Raw genomic sequence first — 17,428 nt, 5'->3', positions numbered from 1 at the left:
AATTTTATTTTTAAATCTACAAAATCATCGTAGCTGTATGCTAATTTACAAAATTAATGCCACCCCTTTTCTTATTTGTTTTTATTTTTTTCTTCTGAAGTACAAATGCCCCGTACGAATTTCGACAGCTGGCTTTGGTTAAGCTGTTTTTATCACCTTCGGTTAAGTCTTAACTGATGTGAACATTGGTTTAGCTTTAACTTATGTTATGACGTCACACATCGGTTATCATGATCAGTTAAATTTACTTCAGTTTGGTCTATGAAACACTTAACAGCACCCTTAACTTATGTCTAAGCTGCTAACCGATGTCAATTTATTTTAATTCGTTAAGATCTTGCTATCCAGCAAACAATTAAGTACTTTAGTTTATTAGTAAGTTTCATATATTCTTCTCTCATGGTTTTAGGCTATTTTTAAATATCTTTTGAAAGAGAAACTGCAAAATTAGAAAAAACAACAATAAAAACTTGAAAAGAAATATTGATCAGCTGACTTCTTGTATTACATTTTCGGTAGCAGACATAAATTAGTTAAGACAAATTTTCTCTTGTCGATTTTTCCCGACAAAAATCAAGGTTGGACCATAAATTGATATACACCCACAATGATAAAATCTTTTATTTACAATTATTAGTTGAAAAGTTAGGACACTGCTAGTTTGTACTCTAGTAATCAAAATTTTGGAGCCAATGAATACAATAATGTGCAGCTACAAAACTATTAATTATAATTTGCAGTCAAATATTCTGACTGTAAAAATTGTGATTTTAATTTTCTGCTAGATATCATTTGTGAAATGATTATATTTGATTGTCCATCTATAGTAATAATAACACTAAAATAATCCCTCTTCTAATGTATAGAAACGGGAAAAAACGGTAAAAATACTTTTGTCCTAACATTGAAAAATTAGGAACTGACAACTTTTTTCTAGTATAATTAATTTATAATTTTATTCGCATTTATCCTTTACTAAAAGTGAAGGTTTCATAAATTCATGGAAAGTTTATGCATCTTAGAGGGTTTAACTTTGCCCTTTCAAGTGAATCTACAGTATAATTCCCCCTCCTACAATTGATTCATTTATTATCTTAAAAAAGAATTCTAATGTTGTTAGCCCTGTGCGCATATCTTTTAAAAAGCCGCGTTAAATTTTTTAATAATCAATCAATCATCAAAATAAACAAAAATAAAAATACAAAAAAATCCACAAATCATCAAGTACTTTGATATTTGTTCATATATATACGTGATTATTGTTTATTTAAGATAATTTTATGTTTAAGTTTTGATTTTTAAAGAAAAATTGATAGTAGCTTGTTCACAATTGAGATATATATATATATTAATAATTGATTGTTTTGTAGCAAAGCTTCTCTTTAATTCACTTTCCCCGTGTGTCAGTACGTCAAGGACTGCAGTCTGTACGCTATTATTAATTTAATAATATTTACACGGATCACTGTATTATTTTAAGTGAAACTTTTCCATGATACAGGACACCTTATTTTATTCCGTCAATTAATTGGAGATTGCTTACGTTGTAAATCTGTGCTTATATAATGATATGCGCATTGAAAGAATGATCATATCATTCTTAAACCTTGGAAGAATACAGAGATCTCGCGTTGTATTAAATCAATAAACCAAATCTTGCTAATGTGTACGATTTTAGGGATGGTCAAATGCCCTCCAAACATTCAATTGAATTCCTGTGAGTTGGCACAACCTTTGTCTTGAAGTCCTAATTGTGCATGGTTATGTGTTGCTCCTTATTTTGCACCTGACAAAGCAGCAGTAGGGCTATTTTTAACGTATAAAGTTTTGTTTAAGGTCGAGTCGATTCGTACCTAGCACCAAACGAGTAATCATGTTGGACGTTTATTTATTTCAGAAATTAAAGAAAATGGATTCGGAAAACTTGGCGGAAATAATGGAGGAAACCATGATGACAAAGATAAGGTGCAAGATCTAGGAGGGAGGGGACAGTAGACTGTAAAAATCACTTGTACCCAAAGTTTTACAACCAACTTATGCTATATTTATATTTATTGACACAAAAGTTTGGATATTATTATCAAATTTCAATTGGATGGTTACTAACTAGTTATGTCTAAACTTTAAAACTTATAATAAGGGCTAACTTTGTTTATCAGCGTCGGAGACAATTATAATTTTTCGTCTAATGTCTTATCCCTAAAGATCCCTGTGAAAGGATAAAACCTTAGTTCTATACATTGCTAATGTGTTGGTATTGGTAATATGATAAGCTTACTTCGATCATAAATATTGCTTTTATAGGACCAAGGCAATCCTACTAATTTTACTAGTAATAACAGTAGGCAAAACTCTAGGTGCTACATAGCACTATATTTGATGTATAGATGTTTACATCCTTATTTAATTTTAGATTGAAGCTAAATGAGCAGAAGGTTAAACTTTGGGAGGAGCCATACTATAATAAGGTATGATATTGTACCGAGCTGCAATCAACAATTAAATGAATTCGAGAAAAATATTTACAGCCGATTTTGCAGGGATTATGCCCCTCAGAGGCTAGAAATATGTGTTATTTCTAAATTAGGGTGGGGATTTGAGTGTTTCTGTGGTCAAGAAATTGGTTTAAGTGAAAGTACCAGCATCAATTTTATTTCAGGAGCAGAAGAGTAGTGCAGAGGGAAATATTCATGAACTTGCACAGACGCTGAAATCTGAACTTGACCTTCCTGTCCCGCACATATTTCAGGTAAATTGTTTAAAAGGGTATTTTCCTATAATTTGGGTTGGTTTATATTTCCGACATTCTTATTAGTTTTGGCATGTTAGAATTGTGTTATCGTTTTCAAACTTTGCATGGTTAATATTCAGCAGTTTATTACTATTTAGAAAGCGTGGCAACTATATAATCGTTACCAGAAAGTCCATACGTCAATTTGGAACATGCTGATGTTCAATTTTTATTGCTTTTTAAAGAAAACTTGTGTTATTTGAGCCATTAACTTTGACACACAGAAGAGGGGATTTTTTACTGATATGGATGTACATTGTACATTCATTGACTTATCTCCACAGATCCCTGTATGTATAAACCTTAGAAGGTACTTAATAATCTATTGATTTTAGTGTATGATGTCATTGCAACAGAATGCTTTGGAGAAACTAGAAGCCAGGTACGACTAAGGTCACGGATATACAGTCAGATAGTCAGCTTTATAGAGTAGTTCTGCTACTGTTGCTGTGCTCAAATAATTCCCCAGTCCCCCTTTAAAAAACAATTAGGAGATTTTGTTTGTTTCATACTTTAGGTCAGGTTAGATTAGGATTTATTGGGTACTTTGGTAGCATTAATGGATGTTGTCTTTCTTGTTTTTTTTTAAGAATCCACCTCAGCAAATAATTTATGTTGCAGGAAGAGGTATGAAGAGAGTGGTGTGTTGTACCTCAGACTAAAATGTTCCAAAGGCCTCAAATCTAGGAAAGCACACTTAATATTAGCGATGCCTGTTAATGTAGTTATATAAAAGTAACAGGATGCCCTTCTGTCATATCCGCCTGTCTATTTGTGTGTAGAGAATGATCTCGCTAACCGCTAACATTTATGATTCTCCTTTACAGTAAAGATTTTTATAGCCCTAGGGAGTTAGGTCCTATAACCAGCGTTGCAGAGCCGTCTGTGATGATGGCGGCTCCGGATCCAGCTCCGGCTCCGATCTAAAATCAGGAAAAACTCGACATATTTTTTTTCTCACGTCTGTTTTTGACTTTTGAAGGTTTTAAAAGTTGAATTTTTGATAAAAATGGACTTGAAAAACTTAAAAGGGGCATTTGCACATGACAAAACAGGGTTACCAAATTATAAATTATAAAAATATCTTTATTTATCTAGTCCGGAAAATTACGGCTCCAGCTCCGGCTCCAGCAAAATATGGCGGCTTCAAGGCCCCCGGCTCCGCAACACTGGTTTTAACTATTTTGAGTTACTGTACAAAGTGTCCAAACTTTTCTACCTATTTTTGTAATCTATAAAAATGGGCTATCTTGTTCCTCCTTATCAGTTTATCGTCTATTGTCTTATCCCTTAATATCCCTGATAATACCGCATACTCTACTATTAATGTGCTAAATTAAACAGAATTCGAATTGTTGAGATAGATTCAAAACAAAAAGGTAGATTATTAACTAAAATGTCTTTCTATCTATCCACTATATATCTATCTATCTGTCTATTTAACTACCCAACTATCGATAAATATAAATATATTTATCTATATATCTGTAAATTTACCTATATGTATATCTATTCCATTTAACCATATGTATATTTATCCATCTGTCTATCTATCTATATAAAAATGTATTTATCAATTGTATATCTATTGTATTAGGATATATATCTATTTATCCATCTACCTACCTACATATTATTCTAACTATATATCTAAATATAAGAGGTCTAGTTTTCAAGTACTCGGCTATGTTGAAACTATATATCTATCTATCCAATTATCTATCTATATATCTATCAATTTATCTAAGTTTTTATCTGACTATCCAGGTAGTGACCTACAGGCTAAGATAGGAGTTCTAGTTGATAAAAACCCGGCCATGTTAAAACTAATCTCTGGTGGCAAGGTTATACAGAACATGGAAATTCTTAATGAACAGGTTATATTAATATTTAATATTTTTCTTCAATCGTGGTCTTATTAATTTGGTTCAGTTTATTTTGATATATTAAAAAAAACAGTAAATAAACCCCAAAAATGCTTAACAGCACTGGTTTAAGGTACCAAACATCACTTGTTCGAGCTTAGTACTTTAAAAAAATTTGTAATATTCGTTTGTCTGATTGCCTAGTTATTGAGCCTGATTTTATGGATATTTTCTTATATGTAGGGACTGAAGACCAGCTCAACAATAATGGCAGTTTTAGTCTCTAGTGACAGTCAACAACAATCGCAGGTTACATATCTTACTACTAGCAGCTACGCCCCTTGAGGCCCCTAGAGTTGGGAGAGAGTCGACCTCCACACTTTCAGTTTTTGTTTTAAAGAGAAAGAAAAGTTTTTCGTAGGATGGGATAAATTTTTTCAAGGGGCAATTTAACTCCTGGATCTATTTATCTATCTGACTTTATATCCGTCTGTCTACATATCTATCTAGTTATCTCTATATCAATCAATCAATCAATGTATTAAGGTAGTAGATGAACAACGTCGCTTGTTATTGGACCAGACCAAGAAGGATGCGGAGAGATTGGGCGCCAAAACCGCGGGAAAAGACGACTTTGCTCTACAAATTGCTGACCAATCAGGGAATGAGGGCTGACTATTTTTCAATATGACTACTTACTATAACTAAATTAAAATTTTCTTATTTTAAAATATATCACTATAAGCTAGTGTCTACGCCTCTAGAGGCCTCTGGGGGCTCTTGGGGACAGGCAAACAGACATGCTGATAAACATAAAGTTAGATTCATACGCAGATGTACAAGCAGACTTCCGGATAGACGGACAGACACAGACTTCATATGACTTGATAATACTGACAAACAAGTCATCCCTAAATCTTACTGGACAGGAAGGGCACTGGACCTGCCCGAGGCTGAACATAAAGCTTTGATCATCGCCATGTCTTTGCATGAAAAAGGTACCAAGATAATTTTATATTGTTAGTAGGGAAGGATGGGATATTAGACTGTGGAGTGGAGATATCTCTTAAATTGTTTGATGTTTTATGTCTGTAGAGCATGTAGGGCATTACATTCAAAAAGAAAAATTAAATTGACTGAATCTTTGAAAGATAGACGGCTGAAAGTTTTTGTAAAGATTCCTCTAGCTATGAATTATTTTAAATAAGCAGGTTGTCTAATTTATTTTGTCTTATTTAGATCAATAGTATTTTCCGTCTCTGTTGAGAATCTTCTTGATCAATAGTATTTTCCGTCTGTCTATGTTTAATGCTCAGCTTAACTTTAGTATCTATAGAAATACTTATCTAGTAATTTCCCTAAAATTGCCTTGTCGAGCTACAAGTCCACCTTATTCTAAAATAGACGTAAAATAAGGTTAAGGGGGGGGGGGGAATGAGATTTTCGTTTGTTTGTTTATTACTTTAGGCCAGGTTTGGTTAGGTTAAATTGGTTACTGGACAGCCCCGCAATTGTTAGGTAAAGGGGAAAAAATCTACCCATTCCTTATTTTCAATTAAGTTACAAAATAATGTAGTGGGGTGGGGGGGGGGGGGGGTGTCATTGCTCGATGTACACTATGATAGAAAGCACGTTTTTATTTGTTTTTTTAGGTCGGGAATGTTTAGAGAATTGTGATTATCCTTCGGCTCTTGTATTTTTATTGGAAGCTGAACAGGTAAATATTTATGTATGTTGCCATCCTTGTTTATTATGGAGCTAGGGTACATTGGACTTTAAGTTACACTTGTACCCCTTTGTGTTATTCGTTGGCTCAAAAACTTTAGGTATTTTTATTGAATTTTGATTAGTAGTGTGTAGTGTCCTTACTTTTCAACCAATAATCTTAATTTACAGAAGGGATAATTTTGTTCATCTCATATGGATGAATTTACATCAATTTTACTATCGAACAACCTAATTGTTTTTTGTAAAATCTCTTATTTGATTGGATCTACCTGTAAAACTTTGATAATTGAATTTGGCACTTTCCTTCTAATAATTTTTAGTATTTAGATTGTTTTTTTATCCCACTAGTGCCTAAATTAAACCTGTCATGGCTGCTTAATCAGTTAAGTGAAAAAAGTTTTCATTAAAAAATAGGCTCGATATTTTTAAAAATAAGCTCAGAGTATGTGCTTTGAAGGATGATCTACCCCACTTATATCCCCTAGAAGGAATGTGCCAAAATTCAAGTTTTATTGATAGATCCAATCATATAAGATATTTTAGATAAAGAATTACGTTAATAATAATAACAACATGCCTTGATTTTTTAGGAATTTAGCAATTGTCGCAGTGAACTTGTAGAGAGTGTGGACAACTTTGCTATTCTGAATCTGGACATTGCCTGGTGCTATCTCATGCTACAGGCTGTACAAGAATTACCCAATGCCACGGCCAGGTAAGTTATAACTCTTAGACAAATATTTTTAGAATAATGACTCTTAGTATCATTTTCTAGTAGAGGAACTACCCTATAATTCGAATTGTCCGTTAGAGGATAACCTGAATTTTTTGGCTGCTACCTATTCGAGATCTATGTCTGAAATTTTGGTGAAGATTCTCTATTCCAATGAATCTTTGTGGTGATATTTCTCATAGTGACATAGATTTGAACTTTATGTTGAATCTAGTGCATAGTGCTCTTATTTGAAGGTTGGATAACTATGAGAGGACGTTTAGAAGATTAAGTATACTTTTTTTCAAATTGTCCTAACTATGAAATAATAGTAAATCTAGTCTATAGTGTGTGGTATTTCTCATATTGACATAGCTATGAACTTTATGTTGAATCTAGTTCACAGTGCTATTATTCAGATTGGATAACAATGAGAGGATGTTTAGAAGATTAAACAAGCCTTTAAAATTGTCATATCCATAAATTTGATAATTTTTCTAGCCCACTGTGTGTGGTATTTCTCATTTTGACATAATTTTGAACTTTATTTAGAATCTAGTGCATAGTGCTCTTATTTGAAGGTTGGATGATCATGAGAGGATGTTTAAACGATTATACGTACTTTTATAAAATTGTCCTAACTATGAACTATGAATAGTAAATCTAGACTATAGTGTGTGGTATTTCTCATATTGACATAGCTTTGAACTTTATGATGAATCTAGTTCACAGTGCTCTTATTTAGATTGGATAACTGTGAGAGAATGTTTAAAGAAAGTTATGGAAGTAATATGGAACGAGTGAACACAATTAAGGGATCAACAGGCAGGAAATAAAGTCTTGAGATCTTATCCGCATGCCTGCTTGCTGTTGGGGAGGTGTTGGGTTCAAGTCGTGTCCATACTGTGTCATAATAGAGATGTTGAAAATGATACATACTGCTGTTTTGTTTACGGAACGTTACACTAATAGTAAGAATAGTAAGAGTATAGGGGGTGCCTTGGCCTGCAAATAGGCGTAAATTTTAGGTACATATGGGTGTTTATTATTTTTTTGACCATTGTCTTATCCCTTAAGATTGGTGTGCTAAATGTTCTTACAATTTTTTCAAACTCAGATTAAAATTAATGGTAGATAAGTATGGGGAATCTAGTTTGGACCAATCAATCAAAATGTTCTCTTTCTTAGTTTCTAATAGATATTGCTAGCTTGTTATACATCAGGGAACATTGGACTGAAAATAAAATTGGTATGTTGACGTTTTATCATTCTTGGACGAAAAGCTTTGAGAACCTACTTTTATTAAATCATGATTGGTTGGTTGAAAATGACAGTGAGCAAATTTAAAAGAAATAATTTTGGGTAAATATATGTTTATATTCTTAAAACTTTATTCTCTGACTAAGGTCAAGAAGCCGCGCTACTGATGAGATTACATTTACTTCAGGTGAGTAGTCCCCCCCCCCCCTTCAATAATCAAGGGGTATAAGATAGGTAGCTAGGAGATATTGGGCTATAAATTACACTGGTATTCAAAGTTTTATAGCTATGTTATCCTATTCGTTTGCTCAAACCTTATAATGCGACAAACGTCCCAATGCGACAAACCTCCTAAACGACAAACCTCCTAATGCGACAAACGTCCTAATGCGACATCTCCACCTACATGACCGTACCTGGAATCTGAAATCGACTTGAACACCTATATTTCATATTAGGATGTACTACTAGATGATATTTAAGTATTTTGGTAACATAAAATATTTTGTTTAAGTCAAAACAATATTTTTGCTTTATACCTGATTGTTTCCAAGGAAAAAAGACCTGAAAATTGCATTGTATTTATTGTAACAAGTTTATATGAATAAAAAAATTATATTTTATCCTTTAGAGCAACTATTACCGTTAATTTCTTTCTTCAAAAATATCCATAAAATTGTAGGTATGTCTGGTCGTCAGCGGTTTGAAGACTTAAGATAAATTTCAAATCATCGAGAGGTGTATTATATATTAAGAGATATAAGTTTTCCGGAATTGTAATGTAGGGAGTAGGATTTGAAATCTGCATCAAATTTTAAGGATTTTTTTTATAAAATTCGTTTTTTGTATAATTCTTTATCTAAAAGCGGAAATACAAATTAAGTTAATTAATTTTGGCATCCGTGATAGGTGGATTTAAAAAATCTGCGCTCTGATTGGATGTCGTACATCATTCAACTAATTAGAGCGCAGGTAGTTTAAAATCCACCTATCCTATTGGTCAAAATTAATTAACTTAAAATGTGTTTCCGCTTTCAGATAAAGAATTTTACAAAAAACGAATTTTATAAATAATCCTTAAAATTTGATGCAGATTTCAAATCTACTCCCTACATTAAAATTCCGGATAACTTATATCTCTTATTATATATATAAAAATCAAGTGCTGATTCCCACTTTGGTCTCTGATAAAAATGTCTAAAGTCGACCCACCCTTTTAAATATTCAACTATCTATCTATTAAGGGTATAGTAGCCTACCACTCTGGCAGGGAGAGAGAGGCCAAGCTATTGTTTCAGAAAACAAAAATTGAATCCCAACTTTTGGAGGTTAACGAACAGCTGTTATTTCAGGTTAGTAGCGAAGCTTTGCTGCTATTTAATTTAGAATGTTTGTTGAAGATTTCAGGATTTATGTTCATTAGCAACCGAGACTGACGGACAGTTAAAATTACTAGATACTCAATTATTATCGGAATCTTCACATCAATTCACTTTATCAGTCCTTCCGCTATGGGTGAAATATGATTTCCTTGGCTGCTATTTAAGATACACCGGTGAAATTTTCAATGAAGATTCCCATGACCTGTGCGCATTAAGTCTATATTTGCCTGTCTGCCGTTTTTGATTTATAAGACAAAAAAACTTATTCTTAAAAATTTATTTTTTGATTTTTGATATATTCTCTCTATTTCTCTAAAACCCTGTTTGTACGTTTGTCCATCCATGATTTTTTTGTGGTTTACTACTCATGGATGTTTTCATCCTTTTTACCCAATTGATGGATGTAGTTATTGGGGTGGGTCGATTTTGGACATTTTTATCTGAGACCTAATTTGGAACCTGCACTTTATTTAGGGAGCACAATTAAGCCATAGTTCTTATTCAATAAATTTTACACTACAATTCAAAAAAGGTAACCAATTGTATGTGTGGTCCCCAACGGTTTTTATTCTTGAGATTAATTTTAAATTATCCAGAGGTGTATTATACTTATATAAATCGAGTGCAGGTTCCCTCTTAGGTTTCAGATAAAAATGTCCAAAATCGACCCACCCTATTAGTTATATGATATGTTTACCTAGTTGATGGACATGGGCTATGGGATGGCTGAGTCAAGACTGGGACTACGAGCTGCCAAAGGAAACATTGAGGCGGCAGTTATTCATATTAATCAGGTAATTAAAACATGAAGCTTAAGGGCAATAAATATAAATAAGCATCCACAATTATGATAAACAATATTAACCCTTATAGTGATTAAAATTATTGGGGGGAAATGTTTCTTGTAACATTCTACAGCCCAATAAAGATTCAATATTATTCATGAATGTTTTAATGCAAAATGATTGTAGAATAATTTTATAAGCTACAATCCTTTTTTTATTCTTGTTAGCGATAATGTAATGTTAGGCAGGAATAAGGTATAGGCAACAAGCGAAATAAATATAAAATAATATTTTGGGGGCAGATAAAAGGTCGTCAATTTTAAAAAGGGTTGCTCCCCAAACGACAGCTGAAAATCACGTATAGGTTTCGTGATTTTTTTCCCGAATTATTTTCGTTGCTAGAATAAACTGAATGTTATGGATCTTTTAGGATAAGACAAAGTAGATGAATTAATCAATCAAATTCAATAATGATGAACAAAATTACCCTTCCTATAGATTAAAGTTATTGTGCTTTGCTAGTATCTTTTTCTTTAAATTTTGTAGAGAAGAGAAGAGAAAGAGGAAATAAAAAAGAAAGAAAAGGAAGAGAGAGAATTGAGGTAATATTATTTCCAGCATGGCGTCGGTTCAATCCACTGGATTAGAATCCATCTTACTATCTATCTTATTCTCCATCTATTAGCCATATAGCTATCCTTTAAAACTATATATCTAACTATCAATCCAACTATCCATATCACTTACCAAATCTTACTATTTGTCTAACTATCTATTCAACTATCTATCCATCTATCTATCCATCTATCCATCCATCTATCTATCCATCTATCTATCCATCTATCTATCTATCTATCTATCCATCCATCTATCTATCCATCTATCTATCCATCTATCTATCCATCTATCTATCCATCTATCTATCCATCTATCTATCCATCTATCTATCCATCTATCTATCCATCTATCTATCCATCTATCTATCCATCTATCTATCCATCTATCTAACCATCTATCTATCCATCTATCTATCCATCTATCTATCCATCTATCTATCCATCTATCTATCCATCTATCTATCCATCTATCTATCCATCTATCTATCCATCTATCTATCCATCTATCTATCCATCTATCTATCCATCTATCTATCCATCTATCTATCCATCTATCTATCCATCTATCTATCCATCTATCTATCCATCTATCTATCCATCTATCTATCCATCTATCTATCCATCTATCTATCCATCTATCTATCCATCTATCTATCCATCTATCTATCCATCTATCTATCCATCTATCTATCCATCTATCTATCCATCTATATATCCATCTATATATCCATCTATCTATCCATCTATCTATCCATCTATCTATCCATCTATCTATCCATCTATCTATCCATCTATCTATCCATGTATCTATCCATCTATCTATCCATCTATCTATCCATCTAAGTATCCATCTATCTATCCATCTATCTATCTATCTATCTATCTAGAAAGCGTAGAGAGAGTGTAGGTAAATGTGCTGATGGTAGCTGGGTAAATCTTGGATATCTTGACACCCTACTAAGAATGGGCTTCCCTAAAAAGGTAAGAGTAAGTTTTTTAAAGTAATGCAGTACAAAAGGAAATTGCTTGGTTTTAAAAGTATAAGAAAGGGAGGGGACATTTGACTATAAATTTCTCTGATAACAGAAGTTTTAGAAACAAGTTTACTAATTCGTTGGCCTAATAACTTTATTATGATTTTATGAAAAAAAAATTAAGTTAGGTCTTAGTAATTTTTCATCATATTTACCTTTTTTTTGTCTTAAGTACTAGGAAATGATTTCCAAAATATTATGGTTTGTCTGTTGAATTGTCAAAAAGCACTAGAAGACTAATTTGGTGCTTTTATACAAAATACCCATTGAGCACTGGGTGGGTTTTTTTTTCTATGCCCAACCTCAGTGGGATGCCAAAACCCGTTAGGCCTATAACTGCAGTGCCCTAACCCGGTTGGGGCACCAAGTACTCAATATAACCTAACCTAGCCTAACCTTACATAATGTAATAAACAAACAAAATAAAAACTACCCCGCCCCCCATATTTTTAATTTATTTTAAATATAAGTGAAGTGTGGGGGGAGAATTCAGAGATCAACATGAAACTTTGTTTGAAATGCGCCAATTTAATAGGCTGGTATTGTTGCCCTGAAGCAGTCCAACAATGGTCTGAACCTGGCCGTACAGCTGCTACAAGAACAGCCGGACCTAATTCAGCTGGCCGTTGATGAAACGGATGAGGTAATTAGAATGGGAGTGGGGAGAATTGGCTGTAAATTTCACTTGTACTCAAAGGTTTATGAACCTGTTATCTTAATCGTTGGATCAAACTTTTCAACCAATAATTTTTTATCAGCAGACTAGATAATTTTGTTCATCATGATTGGGGATGTACATCAACTTATTGTCCATTGTCTTATACCTTGAGAGTCATGATTGATTAGTAATGTTTTTTTAGCTTAGCTACTTTATAAGCGTGTGTGTCTTTCTATCAGTCGATCACAAGTCTAGTACGATTTTATTATTGCTTAGTAGCTGCTACGTCCGTTGATACCTTTATTGGGCAGGAATCCTCCCCCAAAATTCTCTTTGTGCATTAATGAGAACTATTGTTTCAACGGTTAGCAAGATACTTCTCTACGGTTACACAAATAGAGACAGACAAACAGACATCATGTTATTTTATTCAGTGATATAATTTAGGTGAATGAAGAGGATATAGTGAAGCTTGTCTCCCTGGGTTATCCAGCAGACGTGTGCAGGAACGCTGTCATTTTTACAACCGCCAAAGAAATACATTAAGACAGATTCTTAACAAATAAGGGGGTGCTGCCACTCCACTTTTACCACTAGCTAAAATAAAGCCACTATGTTTTTGACAAAAAGTTGTTTTTTTTTATCCACCGTCAAAATTACAGCTATACTTCTGTCACAAACACAGCCATATTGTCATTTTTACATCCATTAAATTCAATGAGGCTTTCAAATTTACAGTTTTTATGACATAAATCCACCTATTTTTATATTAATATTAAGTATTTAAGTTCATTTGACGTCCTTGACTGTATTTCTCTCGGTTGTAAGAATGTCGTGTGCCTAGGAAAGCTTTGGAAAAAGAGGGGAACATTGAGGCAGCCGCGGAATATCTCTTTCAATACAAGGTAGGCATACATCTTTTGGACTTGGCCCATTTCACGGTAAATTGTCCCAGGGATTTTAGAATATAAATAACTGTTCCTATCCCTAGATCTTTGAGCAAAAATATATTTAGCTGTGTTTCTGGCAATAAGATGATGCATTTTTGTCAATGTTAGGTTTACAATTTTCCATAAAGTGTCTGTCGAGCACTGCCCCCCCCCCCCTCCCTCCCTTATTTTGTAAGTAGTGGGAGGCAGGGGGGGGGGGGGGATTCTTTGCTTTCGGGGTTGATACCTACAGTGCTTTAACAAACAAGCGTAAAACTACCCACTCCACCTAATTAATTATCTAGGGAGAAATACCAGAGATGGAGGGAGAGAGAAAAGAGAAAAGAAGAAGAAAAGAGGAGAAAGTAGAGGATGAAGCTAGTTATGAGAGAATGAAGGGGACAATAAACAAGGTAGGGCATAATAACAAGGTTGACAACATCCATAAGTAGTGAAAAACAAACAAAGCATGGATTGACTGCAATTTATTTGTCCATCTTTATACCTTTCTTTTTTTCTCACCTCTGTCTTTCTACCTTTCTAATTTTCAACCTTGATTTATTTTTATCTTTCTATCTTTCTACCTTGTTATTTTTCAATCTTGCTATCTTTCTAACTTTCTATTTTTCCATCTTTGTATCTCTTTTTTTCTTATTTGCTTTTTGTCGTCTGTCTTTCTCGTATTTGTCTACCTATCTTTAGATTTTTAAAATCTTGCTATCTTAAAATCTTTTTATCTTTCTAACTTGCTCTTTTGGTATCGTTCTATCTTTCTACCTTAGTATCTTATTATCTTTCTAACTTTTCTCTTGATATCTTTCTATCTTTCTACCTTAGTATCTTATTATCTTTCTAACTTTTCTCTTGATATCTTTCTATCTTTCTACCTTAGTATCTTATTATCTTTCTAATTTCTCTCTTGATATCTTTCTATCTTTCTACCTTAGTATCTTATTATCTTTCTAACTTGCTCTCTTGGTATCATTCTATCTTTCTACCTTAGTATCTTATTATCTTTGTAACTTGCTCTCTTGATATCGTTCTAACTTTTCTACCTTAGTATCTTATTATCTTTCTAACTTCTCTCTTGATTAATATCGTTCTATCTTTCTACCTTAGTATCTTATTATCTTTCTAACTTGCTCTCTTGGTATCGTTCTATCTTTCTACCTTAGTATCTTATTATCTTTCTAACTTCTCTCTTGATATCGTTCTAACTTTCTACCTTAGTATCTTATTATCTTTCTAACTTGCTCTCTTGGTATCGTTCTATCTTTCTACCTTAGTATCTTATTATCTTTCTAACTTCTCTCTTGATATCGTTCTATCTTTCTACCTTAGTATCTTATTATCTTTCTAACTTCTCTTTTGATATCGTTCTATCTTTCTACCTTAGTATCTTATTATCTTTCTAACTTCTCTCTTGATATCGTTCTAACTTTTCTACCTTAGTATCTTATTATCTTTCTAACTTCTCTTTTGATATCGTTCTATCTTTCTACCTTAGTATCTTATTATCTTTCTAACTTCTCTTTTGATATCGTTCTATCTTTCTACCTTAGTATCTTATTATCTTTCTAACTTCTCTCTTGATATCGTTCTAACTTTTCTACCTTAGTATCTTATTATCTTTCTAACTTCTCTCTTGTTATCGTTCTATCTTTCTACCTTAGTATCTTATTATCTTTCTAACTTCTCTCTTGATATCGTTCTAACTTTTCTACCTTAGTATCTTATTATCTTTCTAACTTCTCTCTTGTTATCGTTCTATCTTTCTACCTTAGTATCTTATTATCTTTCTAACTTGCTCTCTTGTTATCGTTCTATCTTTCTACCTTAGTATCTTATTATCTTTCTAACTTGCTCTCTTGGTATCGTGATATCTTTTTACCTTAGTATCTTACTATCTTTCTAACTTGCTCTCTTGGTATCGATCTATCTATCTATCCTTCTTTCTACCTTAGTATCTTATTTTCTTTCTAACTTGCTATCATGTTATCGCTCTATCTACCTATCTATCTATGTACATAGGATGAGGAGCACCATCTGGATATTGACCTGGAACTGGAGAAACAATACCTTGACAAATATTGTAAGCTTTGCAACCTCTAGCTCCTGCTCCAGTGGATCAACTTGTGGAGCTGTAACTCTGTATTAGTTATTATCGTACTTTCTTAATATTAATCATGATGGTAAAGGTATTTTAAATATTCTGGCAATGTGTGATCATATTGCAAAACTTAATATTTCTAGAAATTGACAGAATAATTTAGAAAATCTATTTTTGTATAGAAAAAAATACGATACATGATTTTGTTGTATTTGAAATGAAAATAAATGAATTACAGTATTATTTTAATACATACATTATCGTTTTAAATACGATGAATAGAATAATTCTATACCTATATTTGCGACTACTTTTTTATAATAAATAAATGTGCCTTCAAAGCCAAATCGATGACAATTTAATATATATAAAATAATATTTTTTTGTAATTTATAATGCGAAAAAAATTCCAGTACCAATACTACTCTATAATTCTAAATGTCCAACCGTCTGTCTTTAAAAAACTTTATTGGACAAATGTGATTTTCTCGGATGCTATTAAAGATAGATGATTGAAATTATTTTGAAAGATTCCCTTTACTGATGAGATTGAGATTTCCCGGTCTGTCGAAAAGACCAATAGATATTTTAATTGACTAACTTTGTCCTTTGATCTATCCTCAATTTTTTGTGCTTTGTTAATTATGGATGTTGTCATCCTTGTTTTTATGACATATGATGAAGGAAATATTTAATCTATTTTCAGATAATTATAGTATGTTATAGTTTTTAGTATATGCTTAATTTGAAATTTGTATAAAGGTATTTTTTTAAGCAAAGCTTTTCAACATTTACGGCTAATCGAGCGCTTATAATAAATTTAGGCATGTCAGAATTGTCCTATCTCTTCTAGACTTAGCAATGGGCAAGGTAAATTTTGAAAAAAAATTCACGTTTTTTCTGCCAGCTGCAGCTGTAGAACGTTCTACTCAAATCATTACTTAATAGTCCATTTTAAACATACTACCTAATTGATTTTAGTCTTATTATCCTCTCATCTTGTTGTTGAATAATAGTTATTTATCATATTTTTGTAATATTGTGAATGCTAGAAAGGATATTAAAATTATTTCAACAATTTTGGTCATGTGACCAAAATTTGAATTTTCCTTCTACTGATGCCCCCTTTGGGGGCGAAGTAGGTGGAAATTTAAATTTTTGTCACTTGACCTTAATATTGGTGAAATAATTTTGAATGACCTTTCTTGTATAAGCAATATTAATAAAATATGATACTTGGTTTTGTCTCACTCTTTATCTTTTTGTTAAATTCAATAAAGTAAGTCTATCAAAAAATTTACATCATCTAAGGGTTAACAATGAATATCTCTGTCTATTTTTCTCTATATTTCTTCCCCCTCCCCTCTACCTCACTTCTCTGTCTATTTCCTTCTCTCTCTCCTCCTCTTTTGTACGTTCATTTATACAATAGAGATAACCTAGAGACAGCACTAGGGCATTTTATTTACATTATGAGTCGGCTATAAATTGTTGAATATCTTAGGTTAAAACTTTCTTTGGTGAAATATTTAAAGAAAATATTTCTTCCATCATATA

At 32.5% G+C, this 17,428-nt stretch overlaps 3 protein-coding genes across 4 annotated transcripts in view; 2 read left to right on the top strand and 1 right to left on the bottom strand.

The window, feature by feature from the left end:
- LOC145329363 (pyrroline-5-carboxylate reductase-like) overlaps positions 1 to 17,428 on the bottom strand; it is a 400,948-nt gene that overhangs the window by 16,695 nt on the left and 366,825 nt on the right. The gene's annotated exons all lie outside the window — the stretch shown is intronic.
- Positions 1,891 to 16,581, top strand: LOC145329356 (NEDD8 ultimate buster 1-like). The gene is made up of 23 exons (XM_080173428.1): positions 1,891 to 1,965; positions 2,414 to 2,468; positions 2,660 to 2,749; positions 3,127 to 3,173; positions 3,413 to 3,478; positions 4,136 to 4,170; positions 4,559 to 4,668; positions 4,900 to 4,965; positions 5,203 to 5,318; positions 5,587 to 5,654; positions 6,309 to 6,373; positions 6,975 to 7,099; positions 7,842 to 7,921; positions 8,503 to 8,543; positions 9,601 to 9,708; positions 10,440 to 10,532; positions 11,070 to 11,125; positions 12,028 to 12,121; positions 12,710 to 12,817; positions 13,280 to 13,341; positions 13,680 to 13,737; positions 14,067 to 14,174; positions 15,793 to 16,581. The coding sequence occupies exons 1-23, from the start codon at positions 1,910 to 1,912 to the stop codon at positions 15,871 to 15,873; spliced, it is 1,788 nt and encodes a 595-aa protein (XP_080029554.1). The 5' UTR covers positions 1,891 to 1,909; the 3' UTR covers positions 15,874 to 16,581.
- LOC145329357 (acyl-coenzyme A diphosphatase NUDT19-like) overlaps positions 16,576 to 17,428 on the top strand; it is a 31,000-nt gene continuing 30,147 nt past the window's right edge. For both annotated transcript variants that reach the window (XM_080173429.1, XM_080173430.1), the window contains exon 1: positions 16,576 to 16,633. The gene's annotated coding sequence lies outside the window, so the exon portion shown is untranslated. The remainder of the gene's footprint in view (positions 16,634 to 17,428) is intronic.

Source organism: Acartia tonsa, chromosome 10 (genome assembly GCF_053477335.1).
Source record: "Acartia tonsa isolate MP-2025a chromosome 10, ASM5347733v1, whole genome shotgun sequence".
Lineage (NCBI taxonomy): Eukaryota > Metazoa > Arthropoda > Copepoda > Calanoida > Acartiidae > Acartia > Acartia tonsa.
This window is presented reverse-complemented; position numbering and strand designations above follow the sequence as displayed.

Excerpts from the sequence above, each read along its gene's own strand:
- LOC145329356 (XM_080173428.1), top strand. The coding sequence starts at position 1,910 with ATGGATTCGGAAAACTTGGCGGAAATAATGGAGGAAACCATGATGACA. Across the intron at positions 9,709-10,439 it reads ACGAACAGCTGTTATTTCAG|TTGATGGACATGGGCTATGG; the intron begins GTTAGTAGCGAA and ends ATGTTTACCTAG. Across the intron at positions 10,533-11,069 it reads CAGTTATTCATATTAATCAG|AGAAGAGAAGAGAAAGAGGA; the intron begins GTAATTAAAACA and ends TAAATTTTGTAG.